Source organism: Mytilus edulis, chromosome 7 (genome assembly GCF_963676685.1).
Source record: "Mytilus edulis chromosome 7, xbMytEdul2.2, whole genome shotgun sequence".
NCBI lineage: Eukaryota > Metazoa > Mollusca > Bivalvia > Mytilida > Mytilidae > Mytilus > Mytilus edulis.
In genome coordinates, this window is record NC_092350.1 from 52429222 (window position 1) to 52443250 (window position 14029).

Below are 14029 nucleotides of genomic sequence, written 5' to 3' on the forward strand. Positions count from 1 at the left end.
AAATTTCGAACCCCGAGGAAAATTCAGAACGGAAAGTCCCTAATCAACTGGCAAAATCATAAGCTCAAACACACCAAACGAATGGATAACAACTGTCATATTCCTGACTTGGTATGGACATTTTCCTTTTGTATAAAATAGTAGATTAAACCATGTTTTATAGATAGCTAAAACTCGCACGTCTTGTACGACTGGTGTACAATACCATTATATTGACCACACTGGGTGAACAAAACAAACAGGCAATGGACCCATTGGTGGCCTTCGGCTGTTGTCTGCTTTTTGGTCAGGTTCTCTTTGACACATTCCCCATCTCCATTCTCAATTTTATGTAATAGGTAAAAATATCAAAAAAGGAGTACAGCAGTTGATTATTATGATAGTGACGTCCCAGATAGCAGTGAATTAAAAACGAAATCGATTCTGTCAGTTAGATGAATAATAAGCCAATTGGAACCCCCTTTTCTTTTTCACTTCATTCTTAATTTATATCTGGTGATACTTAGTTTTATTAATGAGGTTTACCCTCTCAATTGATTTTTGTTGTTGTTGTTGTGCAAAACCAACAAACAAATAAAAAAACAAACAAACAAATAATTTATTAGAGTCTCACCTCTTTAAAACATTTGATATACAACACAATATAATATTAACAATTTATAAAAAAGAGCCACTCTAAAAAGAGTTATGAGAGACTGTAAAAACACAGATTAAAATACATTTATATTACATCTATTACATATATCAATATATCTTAGCATAAAACACCATACTATTAAAAGCGTTAAGCATTGTTCATGAATGACAGTCCAACTTGTAAATATTCTACAACAGGTTCAGTGACGGATCCCGCAGCAACCCAGGAAAAAAGGGGGTTCAACCATATGTCCCCATTCAAATGCATTGCTCGTCTAAAAAGGGGGTTCAAGCACCCGGATACATTTTGAACCGCCACTGAGATGTATATATACTTGTTTAGGTTCTATAAAATAATTCATGAAATTCATATCTCATATAATCTGCAGTGAGAACGTCCCGATTTATATCTCATATAAACGGCAATGAGAATGTCCTGATTCATATCTCGTATGAACTGCAGTGATAATGTCCCGATTCATATCTCATATAAACAGCAATGAGAATGTCCCGATTCGTATCTCGTATAAACAGCAGTGAGCATGTCCTGATTCATATCTTATATAAACTGCAGTGAGAATGTCCTGATTCATATCTCTTATGAACTGCTATGGTGATTAATGTCCCGATTTATATCTCATATAAACTGCAATAAGAATTTCACGATTCATATCTCATATAAACAGCAATGAGTATGTCCCGATTCATATATCGTATGAACTGCAGTGAGAATGTTCTGATTCATATCTCATATAAACTGCAGTGAGAATTTCACGATGCATATCTCATTTAAACTGCTATGGTGATTAATGTCCCGATTTATATCTCATATAAACTGCAATAAGAATTTCACGATGCATATCTCATTTAAACTGCTATGGTGATTAATGTCACGATTTATATCTCATATAAACTGCAGTGATAATATCTTGATTCATATCTCATATAAACTGTAGTGAGAATGTCCCGATTCATATCTTATATAAACTGTAGTGAGAATGTCTGATTCATATCTCATATAGAATGAAATTCAAAACAGTGTGGCTGTGGCCATTGATTGACACATTAAATTCATCCATTGACTGGGACAATTTAGATGAACGTTTGTATGTAACGACCACTGATCATTATGTACTTTTTAAAGACACTTAAACTATGGGGTCACCAAAAGTAATTCGAAAAAAATAATCAGAAATAACACGATGTTTTGATTTATACCAATTATATAAATCAAAACATAAAGGTTATTCCTGATTATTTTTTTGAATTACTTTATAATTAAAGGCGTTAAGAAACCTTTGGTGACCCCACAGTTTAAATGTCTATCGTAGGTACGTCGTGAACAGTGGTCGTTACAGACAAACGTTCACGTAAATTGTCCCAGTCAATGGATGAATTTAATGTGTCAATCAATGGCCACAGCCACACTGTTTTGAATTTCATACTAAACTGCAGTGAGAATGTCTTGATTCAAATCTCATATAAACTGCACTGAAATAGTCCCGATTCATATCTTATATAAACTGAAGTGAGAATGTCCTGATTCATATCTCATATAAACTGCAGTGAGAGGGTCCCGATGCATATATTAGACAATCATCTCAAAACATAACTGAAAGATACAACAATCAACTAACACTAAGAATAAAGTGCTTTCTTTTTCCTCAATTTCTCTTCATGAGTTCAAAAGAAAGAGTATGTTTGACAATTAAAAGTAATGTTTTTGCAAGTAATGTTTTTGAAACCATGAGAAAACATATGAGTAGTCATTATAATTGATATTATTTAATTTATATTTGATGTAATATGAATATTACAACTAATTACTACATTGAATGATTAGTGGAATGTAACAGGAAACATCAGGAGGAGCTTGGACTCCTGAAGGATATTGTAACAAGGATATCCAAACAATATTTGAAATAAATATTTAATTATGTTATTAAAAAAAAGAAGAAGAATAAAGTGCTTTCTTTTTATTACAAAAATCAACAGCCATACATATTCATCAACAATTTAATTTCAACTTAGTTCAAGAAATAACCTGATGATGCAAAACAATAATGAAAAGTTACCAAAAAATAATATGGTTGGTTTACAGTAACAATAGCTTTTAAATTCCATAATATCATACCTGGTCCATTACTTGGGGGTAACCTCTGCAACATTTTGAAACACCATTTCTTAAATTTATATCTGTGTAATATTTTCTATATATAATTACAAGAATTTGTTTTTTTAATACAAAAGTATTGTTGACATTTCATATATGTATAATTTTTAATACAAACTACAAATGCCTTAACAAAAATAGATTATAAATTATAAATGCTAAGTAAGACAGTAAAATGGACTCTTTGTACAATACAGGAATGAGAGGGATCTGTTGGTCTTACATCACTGCACATTAGTGCTAGACTTACCAGGGGAAATAACTCTGTCAATCCCTGTGGTAAGATTTACTGCAGATTGTAAGAATGTACTTTTATTTAGTCTGATAGTCTAGAAGTTAGTCAGTTTCTTTCATGTTCAATAATTTTATTGTAAATTTTTTTTTTTTTTTTTTTGCGGTTGTATAAAAAGGGGGAAAGGAGAGGGGGGGGGGTCTTAAATTCAAAGTTTCACTTTCATACCTGTGACCTTGACCTACAAAATATCTTCTTTGGCCATGGTCATTTAAGTTTTAAGCATTTGTTTGACCATATTTTGCTGGATATTACACCTTCAATATCCCTTAGTCCTGTACCCAAATGGATCATACTACCACTAGACCCCTTAGAGTATCCATTGATTGAATAAAGATTCATAATAAATTTACCATTCACAATATAAGACCATTTTTTAAAAGGAATTCATAACAGAGGGTGTGGAATAACTAACAAATAAGAAACCACATCCAGACAAACCTAGTATTTTTAGTCATGACCTTTGATATAACATGTCATACGGTCATACCACATTAATTGTTCTTAGAATATGCAAATTTCTTGTTGCTTTTGGCAGTGTTAATATCTTCAAGTGTGGTATGAATCTAGATTTAAAAGTGATTTTTTATTGCTGTATATAAATGAAGATCTGCTTCCTTCTGAATTTTTTTTTTTATGAAAATACCAGTTTTCAAATTTTGTAGCAAGAGGAAATAATACTAATATCTTGATTCATGTTCTTCAATGCATGTGGTTAATGTTTTGATAAGCAAATTTGCACAAATAATATAAAATATGTAAAATTAACATTTTCAGCATCTGATAAGGTGTACAAATTTGCTGTCACTATAACATCCTTCATGATTCAATGAGTCCAACTAAACTACATATATTCTTTGGTTGATTTTTTCATGATAATAACTTCAGAAATTATTGTAAAGTTTTAATTAATGCCAATAATTAAACTCACATTCTGATTTCGGACACATATGGCGCAACGTTAGATATTGCTACTACCACGAAAAATAGAGCTAATTAAATATTTAATGGGGAAATTTTCTTAGAAATTCTGAAATAAATATTTCAAATTATATATGAAAATAAAGATTGCTTCTTAAATTTTCACATATAGATAGAGAAAGAATAAAAATATAATATTTATAGGCTTTGGAAGACACAGATTATCAGAAAAAAACGTTTACTTAGAGTTGTCCCATGTAACAAACTCGATACATAAAACTCGAAAAATTCGCGAAATGTTCACACAACTCTTAAAAATTTTGCATGAATGTTCTATGACGTGAACTATTTCAGTATTGGTTTACATTGCTATCTTCATTTAAAATATTCATAGACATTTTGAAATGAATATGATGTTCGGAAATGTCCCATGGGAAATTTTGTTTGGAAACTTGAAACATTTCAGTTAAAAAAATAAAATTTTGACAGATAATTTATTAAATTGTTAGCACGATTGTTTTGTACTCAGTGTAAGCTCCAAAAATTCAAATAAACAAATACATTGAGCTACATATTCAATCCAAAACAATAGGTTTGTAATGTCTTGCGGAAATGTCCGAGTTAAACTTTCACACCTTCACAAAACTTTTACAGCCAAAAAACAGAGATTTGATTTCGTGGAGATTATTTTTTCGGCTTTGATTTCTATACCAATAAAAAGTACTTTAAAAGTTGAAGTTGGTACATCAAATTGTATTAAGATTACGGGGTTGTCTACAAAAGATAAGGATTAATGAAAATGTCTTGCAAGGTTGTCCGTTAACTACGGAAGCCGATAAGGGCCATTCAAAAAAAAATTTTATGTCGTAATTACGACATAGCATGTCGTAATTTCGACATAACATGTCGTTATTACGACATCGATATGTCGTTATTACGACATCGATATGTCGTAATTTCGACATATCATGTCGTAATAACGACATCACTATGTCGTTATAACGACATCGCTATGTCGTAATAACGACATCGCTTAATATAAAAGAATATGTATTATGATTGCCAAGAGACTAAATGACACAGATATTAACAATTACACATCATCATAATGCCCCCAATAATTAGAAAAGCCCCCGCATAGTCAGCTATAAAAGAGGGAGGAAAGATACCAGAGGGAGAGTCTCCGGCGAAATGCTGTGTTGCAGACAGTGTTTTTATTCAATTATTAGCTCCCTTGGTAAAACTCCAAATTTCATATTTAATGCAAAAGCCATGTTATTGTTAAATAATTTACATGAAGCTTAATAAGTATATACTTGTTAATTGCATAGCTTTTGCTATTTGAATTCATTGGTTAAAGATATTTATTTATATTGTAAAGTTTTAATTTATATTGTAAAGTTTTAATTTATATTTGCATCGTCGCAAAATCTTTGGATACCTTCTTTGAATACCTTCAGTGAGAAACGTATATATTTTATAAAATATAATTGAGGTAAATAAATTAACGAATGTCAAATGGCTGTACAGACAGATTAGGTAGATAATACTATGTGATTATGCGAGCCCAACTTGCCAGCTTAGCATCCCATCTCCCTCAAAATAAGCACATACTACATGGCTTCTTGTTATAAGTGTGATTAAAGTATCAATTGCTCTAATGCTACTTTCAAACGTTGGGCACGATATTCCTACAACACGTTACACTTAAAATGTGACGTCGAAGAGGGTCTTTGACTTCAATTAATTTTTGCAAGTTTTATTCGGTTTTTTATATTGTTGGTTGATTCTGGTTCTGTTCGTTTTGTGATGTCATTTTATAAAAAAAATTACCTCGAGTTGTGGAAATCGATATAATAATGTTTACCCTTTAAGTTATTTCAACTTAAAATGCAGCACTGTCGCAAGTAATGTAGGAAGGAAAGATGGGACGGAAGTACATGTATACGGTTTTCATATTTTTTTTTTATCATAGGATGTTTAACTTTCAAGTTTCATATCATCTGTCATTGTAAAATTTCTATATCTTAATTCATCCCCAATACAAATATATCTGACACTCTGCAAGTTAACCTTGGTTAAATTTGAATAGAACTGTATTTTCCCTGACATATAAGTTGTCGAAATACACCCCTTCAATTACTTGAACCTTGGCTTGAGAATTATTTCCCAAGTCATCTTCAGATATATACATTTTAAAATATAGTAGTCTACTCCTGGGTCGTCCGCGAAAACGGCAAATAAAAATACAATCCCGTTTTTTTTTTTTAATTTGATGAACCGGTTTCGTTGCTGTTTGGGATTCGTCTTTCAATTACCTCCATTTCATGCACAAGTTTATATTGACGAAAAGTTCCGGCTTCGCTAGTACAGGAATTACTTTCATCACGAAATAGCAGGACAAATCGCGAAGTTAAACATTCCGTGAACTGGTATTAAGTGTTTTGATATTGGTGATTGCACCTAACTGAAGTGACGACTTTAAATGATCTATTTCGGAGTACTTCCGTAACATAAATTTCAATTTATTTTATAAAATGGGATTTTTCCCCCATTTCCAAATTCTTTTAAATAAATCGTTAAAAGCTATACAATTAATAAAAATTGCAAAATTTAACCTGTGTCGAACCTATTTCCCCGGGCGGAGTCTTTAGCAACATGCACTATTTTTTTCCGGCAGCAATCATTAACATCTTTCTCCAAATTTCATAACACGATTTGTTTTAATTATCATAAACATTTAATTGAAACTTTAGCACATTTAACGTCGGAAATTAGCGTCTTTAGGATTTTAGACGTTTTCAGACATTTGGAAAAATTGGCTACCGTTTTGTAATGTATGGAAGCATTTTATTTCTTTAAGACCCAAATATGTAGTTAATATTAAAGGAAAGAATCTTGGCATTTTTTACTCTTCGTATGTCTTTGGACAAACTGGCTACCGTTTGAAAAACGACTGTGTAGAGAAGATTTTTATTGAATCAGCAATATTTGAACTCACATGAGGCAAATATTTGTACTTTTGTTAGATATTATTATTGTCTTACTATTTTTATTCATTTTCTACTATAATATACAGTCGAGTCAAATGAAATTTGGAAGAATAAGGGCTTTAACGCCACAAAGAAACGACACATGTCGTTGTTCCTGTCAAGAATCAAGAAGATCAGAGAATAAGAAATAGGATCACTATACATAAGAGTTAAAACAGTTTTTCATAAAAGTAACGTTGGATGGGGACATCCGTTTTTTTCACATAGCTTTCTTTTTTTAATCATCAAATATACTAGATATTACTTAGGAGATGATCAAGAGCTGTAAAAACATAATTTAAAACATATATTGAATTTGTTTTAATATTGGTTCGTGTTTTCTAACATTTTTATTTTGTTTTGCGGATGAAATTTCGGAGATTCTGTTTAAAATCCTAGGGGTTGTAGGAACATCGCACGTGCCCAACGTTTGAAAGTAGAAATAGAGCTATCAATACTTCAATACACCCTTATACCAAGAAGCCATGTAGTTTTCGCTTATTTAAAGGGAGATGGATAGCTTGGCTTGACTTGGTTGTACAATTTCAGTCCTCTAATAATTCCACATTTCATTCTTCCAACATGGGTGACTGCATAGCTTTTCTACCGATAACTTGTTAATCTAAACGACTTTGACTGACTGTACAGCCTTAGCACTATGGGCAATGTTAATCGAAATTGGTATCTATAACATATATAAGTTTCTCACTGAAGGTATCCAAAGAAGGTAACCAAAGATTTTGCGACGATGCAAATATTAAACTTTACAATATAAATAAATATCTTTAACCAATGAATTCAAATAGCAAAAGCTATGCAATTAACAAATATATACTTATTAAGCTTTATGTAAATTATTTAACAATAGAATACATTAAATATGAAATTTGGATTTTACCAAGGGAGCTAATAATTGAATAATAACACTGTCTGCCACACAGCATTTCGGGGACTCTCCCTCTGGTAGCTTTCTTCCCTCTTTTATAGCTGACCATGAGGGGGCTTTTATAATTATCGGGAACATTATGATGACGTATAATTGTTACTTTCTTTGTCATTTAGTCTCTTGCCAATAATAATACATATTCTTTTAATAAAATATAGCGATGTCGTTATTACGACATAGCTATATGTCGTTAAAACGACATAGTGATGTCGTTATTACGACATGATATGTCGAAATTACGGCATAGCGATGTCGTTATAACGACATGTTATGTCGAAATTACGACATAGCGATGTCGTAAAAACGACATGTTATGTCGAAATTACGACATGCTATGTCGTAATAACGACATAAAATATTTTTTTTGAATGGCCCTTATCGGCTTCCGTAGTTAACAGTATTTGACGTCGCCGTAATATGTTAGGGACGGCATGAACTGCATTCGGGGTTCCTTCCTCCACTTAATGTAAATGTCCTGCTTTCAAAGAAACGAAATGATGCACATATTACAAACTACACATATATCAGACAGTCACAAAGTAAGAAAACTTCAGTATCATAAATATTAAGCCATTGTATTGTCTCTTGTACAACTGCTTGAATAAACTCATACTCGGTTTGAATATATAATGCAGCAATATTTCCAAAAAGCACATAATTTCTTGCAGTAAAAATTAATATCCTATGTAAATTATAAAATCATATTGGATTGGAATCTCATGGCATTCCTACTTGTGTGTTATACTTTACATTTACCCAACAAGGAAAGCAGGAAAAATTTGATAGTGCGCATTTCCAAATTAACATCATTTTTCTGTTATGCTAAATGGTAGCAATATCTGACGTTGCGTCATATACATTTTTGTATCTGTATTCAACTTTTCCTGAAATTTCAGTTTTATTTCTGGAATTACAATACTTGAATGAAATATCATTTGGAATCAATACATATAAAAACTATCAATGAACCGTCTTAAAAATATAAGAACTAAACAAAATTCAAATCCATCTTTTTTAGTATTCTACCTTTAAGTTTATGGCTTAGACCTTAATTTCTAACAAATATGACAATATCACAACTATTGAATGGTTTTTAGGTTAAATACAAATACATTAGACCTTCTGTAAATCATATGATTGTGTGTCTTGACTGTCTGTTTGTGTATTACTTTTTGCTTGTGATGCTGACAAGTCTTGATTGGTTTCTGCCTCCGGTTTTTGTTCCATTTCTTTATTTTGCTCCTTTCCCGAATTCTCTTCTTGTTTTTGTCCCTGTTCAGTGTCCATTGCATCTGAATCACGGATTTCACTACCTTCATCACATTTATTGTCAACTTCCAATTTTCCTTGATCAACAATATTATCGAGTGACATCTGACTTTCAAGCGGTACTTTTTCTGATCCTTCCTCAGCTTCCTTTGCATAATGCTTCATTTCTTGTGAATCATCGTCCATATCGACATCATTAGGGGTAGATACTAAATTTGACATGTTGCTGTCATCTGCTTTGTTACTATGACGACCATATTTGTCATCACCTGATTCATAACCTTCCTCAACTTTTCTCATGTAATCTTGAAGTCTTTTTCTTTCATCGTCAGCTCGTAATGTTTCTACCCAATAGTCTTTACAGCTCTCGTAACAGTTTTTCAAAGTTTTCTTCTCTAATGCTTCTTCTATAATAAATTCTAGAAATCTGACTTTCATGTGTTCATATCCAAGTTCTCCAAGACATTTTAAGATTCTGGTTATTCTCAAATAATTGTGATATGACCTGAAAATACAAAAATGTATAAAAAATCAATTGAAACTTTTGAGGACAAAAGGTATAATGAAAAGGTTCTAAAGTAATGTCTCTCAGGGTTTGGGTTAAAATGCATTGACTTTATAAAAGTCAAACTCTCAATTTAAATAGTCTTTCTTGGAACTTTTTGTTTTCAATTTGCAGTATTAGTTTCATTGTATAGTCATAATATGTCAAAGAATCTTTAATTCTTCCCTCCCCCTTTATTTCCCATTCTCTTTTTACTCCCTAATTTATTCTTCTCATCTCTCAACAGACAATATCTTCAGTAATTCAACTGAAGACGGCAATATTTACATAAACTTAATCATGTGTTTGTCCTTGTACCATGTTGGAGTGAAAAAAAATAATCGCAATCAATAGTATATATATTTCATTCTTACATAATACAAGGTCTAAAGTCATTTCAATTTATTTTGTATCAAAGCCTCAGTATGATTAAATGATCATGACCTTTTTGCACCTTCATTTCTTTAAATCATACAAAGAAACAAAACAAATAAATTTTTGTTTTAACTTTACTGACTTAAAACACATTAATATATTAAAACAATCATTGCAAATTCCATAAGGGGACAAAACGTTTTACAATTGCGTCAACTTACGGAGCCACAAGGCTTATTTGTATATTTAAAGTACCGCACATTCTCAAGTTAACCAAAAAAGAATATGTGCCCGTATCTGATTAGCGGTAATTTATAGCTTGATAAGAGTTTAATTTTCAAGTCTATGATAGTTGTCCTTTGTGCCAACAGTGAGAAAATTAACATGGGTGTCGTAACTAATAATAAAATTGTACAATTGTATCTACGAATTGCACGTAAAATAAGAGATAATATTTAATGATTTACAAGTAAAGGACAAATATTTAATTCAAGATAATTCGGTTGTTAAAGGGTCTAAATCAGAAATAAATCTATTAATATATTAATCATTTTAAAAATCTTAACAAGAGTGCACCCTGAGTTATAACTAAAACCTTTTTAATATATCTTTATTTACCACAATTCTTGTGCGTAAATTTATAAATCTTTTCAAAGTTATTGGTGAAGCCCCCTTATGATAAAAGTTATTTGTTTGCTAATATTTATCTTATTGGACATCAATTCTAAAGCCGAATACAGTAAATTACAAAACTGCTTTTCCAATAGTTTTTGTTTATGACGGATATTAACTTGATCTAGTTGAACTTGATATCTTTACTGAACAAAAATCTAACCAATAAAACTGATTGTAAGTTACAGTCTCCAGAACTAAAAATGTCTAGTGTTTAACAAAAAACTAAAATGTTATTGACTTAATTAATTCAATTGTTTCCTTTATTTGGTCTTACAGGAGTTCATCCTGCAGAGCAGAGTTGAATCAGAAAGCAGCCTCTTAAAAAAGATTTTTTTGTTATTTTGAGCAAAAACAATAATTTTTCCAGAGGAAAATATTTAAATAGTATATTATTATAAATTATTGAGCATTATAGGGTAAGCTATAAACAGATAAATTAAATTTTGGTGTTTTAGCATGCTAAATGGGAAACAACTCTTAAAAAAATCTAACATTAATAAAAGACATCTGTTTATAAGACCAGAATCCAGTTGTCAGAGACTGCAGTTACCATATATGTACCCTAAATATTTTCCTAAGATGATTAGATTTTCTGTGTCATTTTGGTCTCTTGTGGACAGTTGTCTCATTGGCAATCATACCACATCTTCTTTTTTATATATAAGAATGTGTGATATGAATTCCCTCCAAAAGACATTACACATTTTGGTCAAGGAGGTGTTGTGTAACACGAGGACTCTATAAACATTTTTACCATTACAAATCAAAAACAAGTGTATTAACTACAAACAAATAGCTCAGAACTATTCAAAACATTAACACATGAAGGTTTTTAATAGCATCTAAAGTGTTAAAATACTAAGTAATTCATGCTTGGTCTTAATCTGTATGTTTTTAAAATTAAATCTTGTTTTATCTAAATCCACCCATATGATGAATGCACTAGGTATCTTAGTACAGTGACTGAACTGTACCTTGTACTGATAGACCACTTGATCTACTTTAAAGATGATATCACAAGTCATTTGTTGATGGAAAAACTTATTTGATACTTCTGCAGGCTTCATTATTTGATTTTAAAACAAGATTTTTAAAGTTTAAAGACAAAAAACAGCTTTCATTTTAACATTAAACTAGATACCTTCTCTTGCAAATTAAGCTAATTTTCTAGAGAACTTAATTTCCCTATTTTTAAGAATATTTATTTTGAATATCTTAACTTTAAGAATGACGATATAAAGGAGACGTGGAGATTGATGCAGGATTGCCAATTTGTTATTTTTGTCAATGGGTTGCTGTCTCGTGGACGTATACCTGAACTTAATTAAGATTATTTTCATGTAAACAAAAAAATACGGAAATATGTTTGATTCATATATTCCAGAAATCAAATTCAAAGTTGCAAACATTACCGGTATATAAATCTATAACAATGACTTCGTGCTCAAATAGGTCTTTAAACTACTTTTTTTCTTCAAATATAAATCATATATATTCAGTCGATGGTCATAAACTTAGTTTTAACACAAATTTAGGTTATTATTCAGCAATATTTAAATAATTTAGGCTATTTTTATCTTTTTAACACCCTGATTTAACGACTTATACAAAGATATATCATATATTTTCATCTAAAGTTTTTGATATAATATACGATATCAGAAATATAATTTTCAATTTCTGACCAAAATGAACAATGGCACTACAAACTCTAGATGATGTATGGTAAATATTTAGGCCTATGTTTGATCTTAATTATCACTATTATAAAAAGTCTTCATTTTCACTTTTAAATACTATGTCTAATCTATTATGCTTTGTACAAGGTGTTAAAATAACCCAGTTTGATAACGACTGTATCAAATTCAATGTTAAATATTAAAGACAGATAATTAACAGTTATGAATATGGGGTAATGTTTTTTTTGGTTATGAATATAGAATATGGCATAGTTTTTATTCTTTTTCATAACTAGGATATATATCTTAAACAGTTGATCAACAAATGTTGTTATGTACCGTGCCTGTGTATTTGATATGGGTTGGGTTAAGGACCAAAAATGTACATGTAATTTCAGACTCTTCTAACAATGATGTTAAAATGAACTTTAGTTTCTCCTTTCTTTTTTTTTCTTATTATTAATCTATTTTCTGTCAAGTTTTATTTTTCTTATTATAAGAGCAGCATAATCATCTTAAGAACATAAAACTCAACATTAGTTTTGAAACATGTATGACAGATGATCAGGATGGGAGGTCCGCCATTTTTTTTCTTTTTAAATTTTTTAGACAATTATTCTTAATTCTCTATCTATTTGTATAGATTATCATTGATCATCTCAACAAGATTGATTTTCTCGCTTGAGCTGGTACGGCGAAATCAGTGCCTCCTTAGTTTTTAGCGATTATTTTCCATCTCAAGCCAGTAGCATGATATGAAAACTTATCACCAAAAAAGATAAATTTAAAGGAAAATTGCACAAAATAGCAATAATGCCAATAATCAATGATTCTTCATATTTTAACACCTCAATATTCATTAAACTTTAATTGTTAGGCTAATTTTCTATATTCTGTATTTTAAGCCCTTTATTCAGCTCTTATTGCCCATTATTTACTATTCTATAAACCCTATCTATGCAGACCCTCATGACAGGTATCCATTTAAAATAAATCAAGACTGATACTGTACATTAACTTAATTTCACAAGTGATTTATTTACTTTATTCTTGTCAGAAGAAGAAAAAACCCAATATGAATACAACATTCTTGCTATTCTAAATTCATAATTATTTGTGGGATATCAATTGTCTTCGATTGCATTGGTAAACTACAAATTTAATAAATGTTTATCAAAGTATTCAGACTTTAGCAAACAGAAAAATCAAATATACACAAATATCCCTTATTTCTGCATTCCAAGACAACCAGTACTAATCAAATGTATCCACAGTAATTTGTCAAATTGTATCTTCTCTTGTTTGAATACACGAAGGACTGGATTTAGGGGGTCCTTCTTCATTTCATTCTTATTTAACATTTTAGACAATTTTTTTCTATTCTGTATTTATTTTTACCCTTTTTATTTATTCTTTATACTTCAGCACTTCATGATTCTCTATTTCCTACAGTTGTGCACCCATTTTTCTGTATTCTTTATATGTTT

At 30.6% G+C, this 14029-nt stretch overlaps 1 protein-coding gene across 1 annotated transcript in view; it reads right to left on the reverse strand.

Moving 5' to 3' along the window:
• Positions 1–8998: 8998 nt before the first annotated feature.
• Positions 8999–14029, reverse strand: part of LOC139481769 (opioid growth factor receptor-like protein 1) — a 29769-nt gene continuing 24738 nt past the window's right edge. The window contains exon 7 of the mRNA XM_071265265.1: positions 8999–9774. Within this exon, the coding sequence (XP_071121366.1) occupies positions 9114–9774 (661 nt within the window). The 3' untranslated portion in view covers positions 8999–9113. The remainder of the gene's footprint in view (positions 9775–14029) is intronic.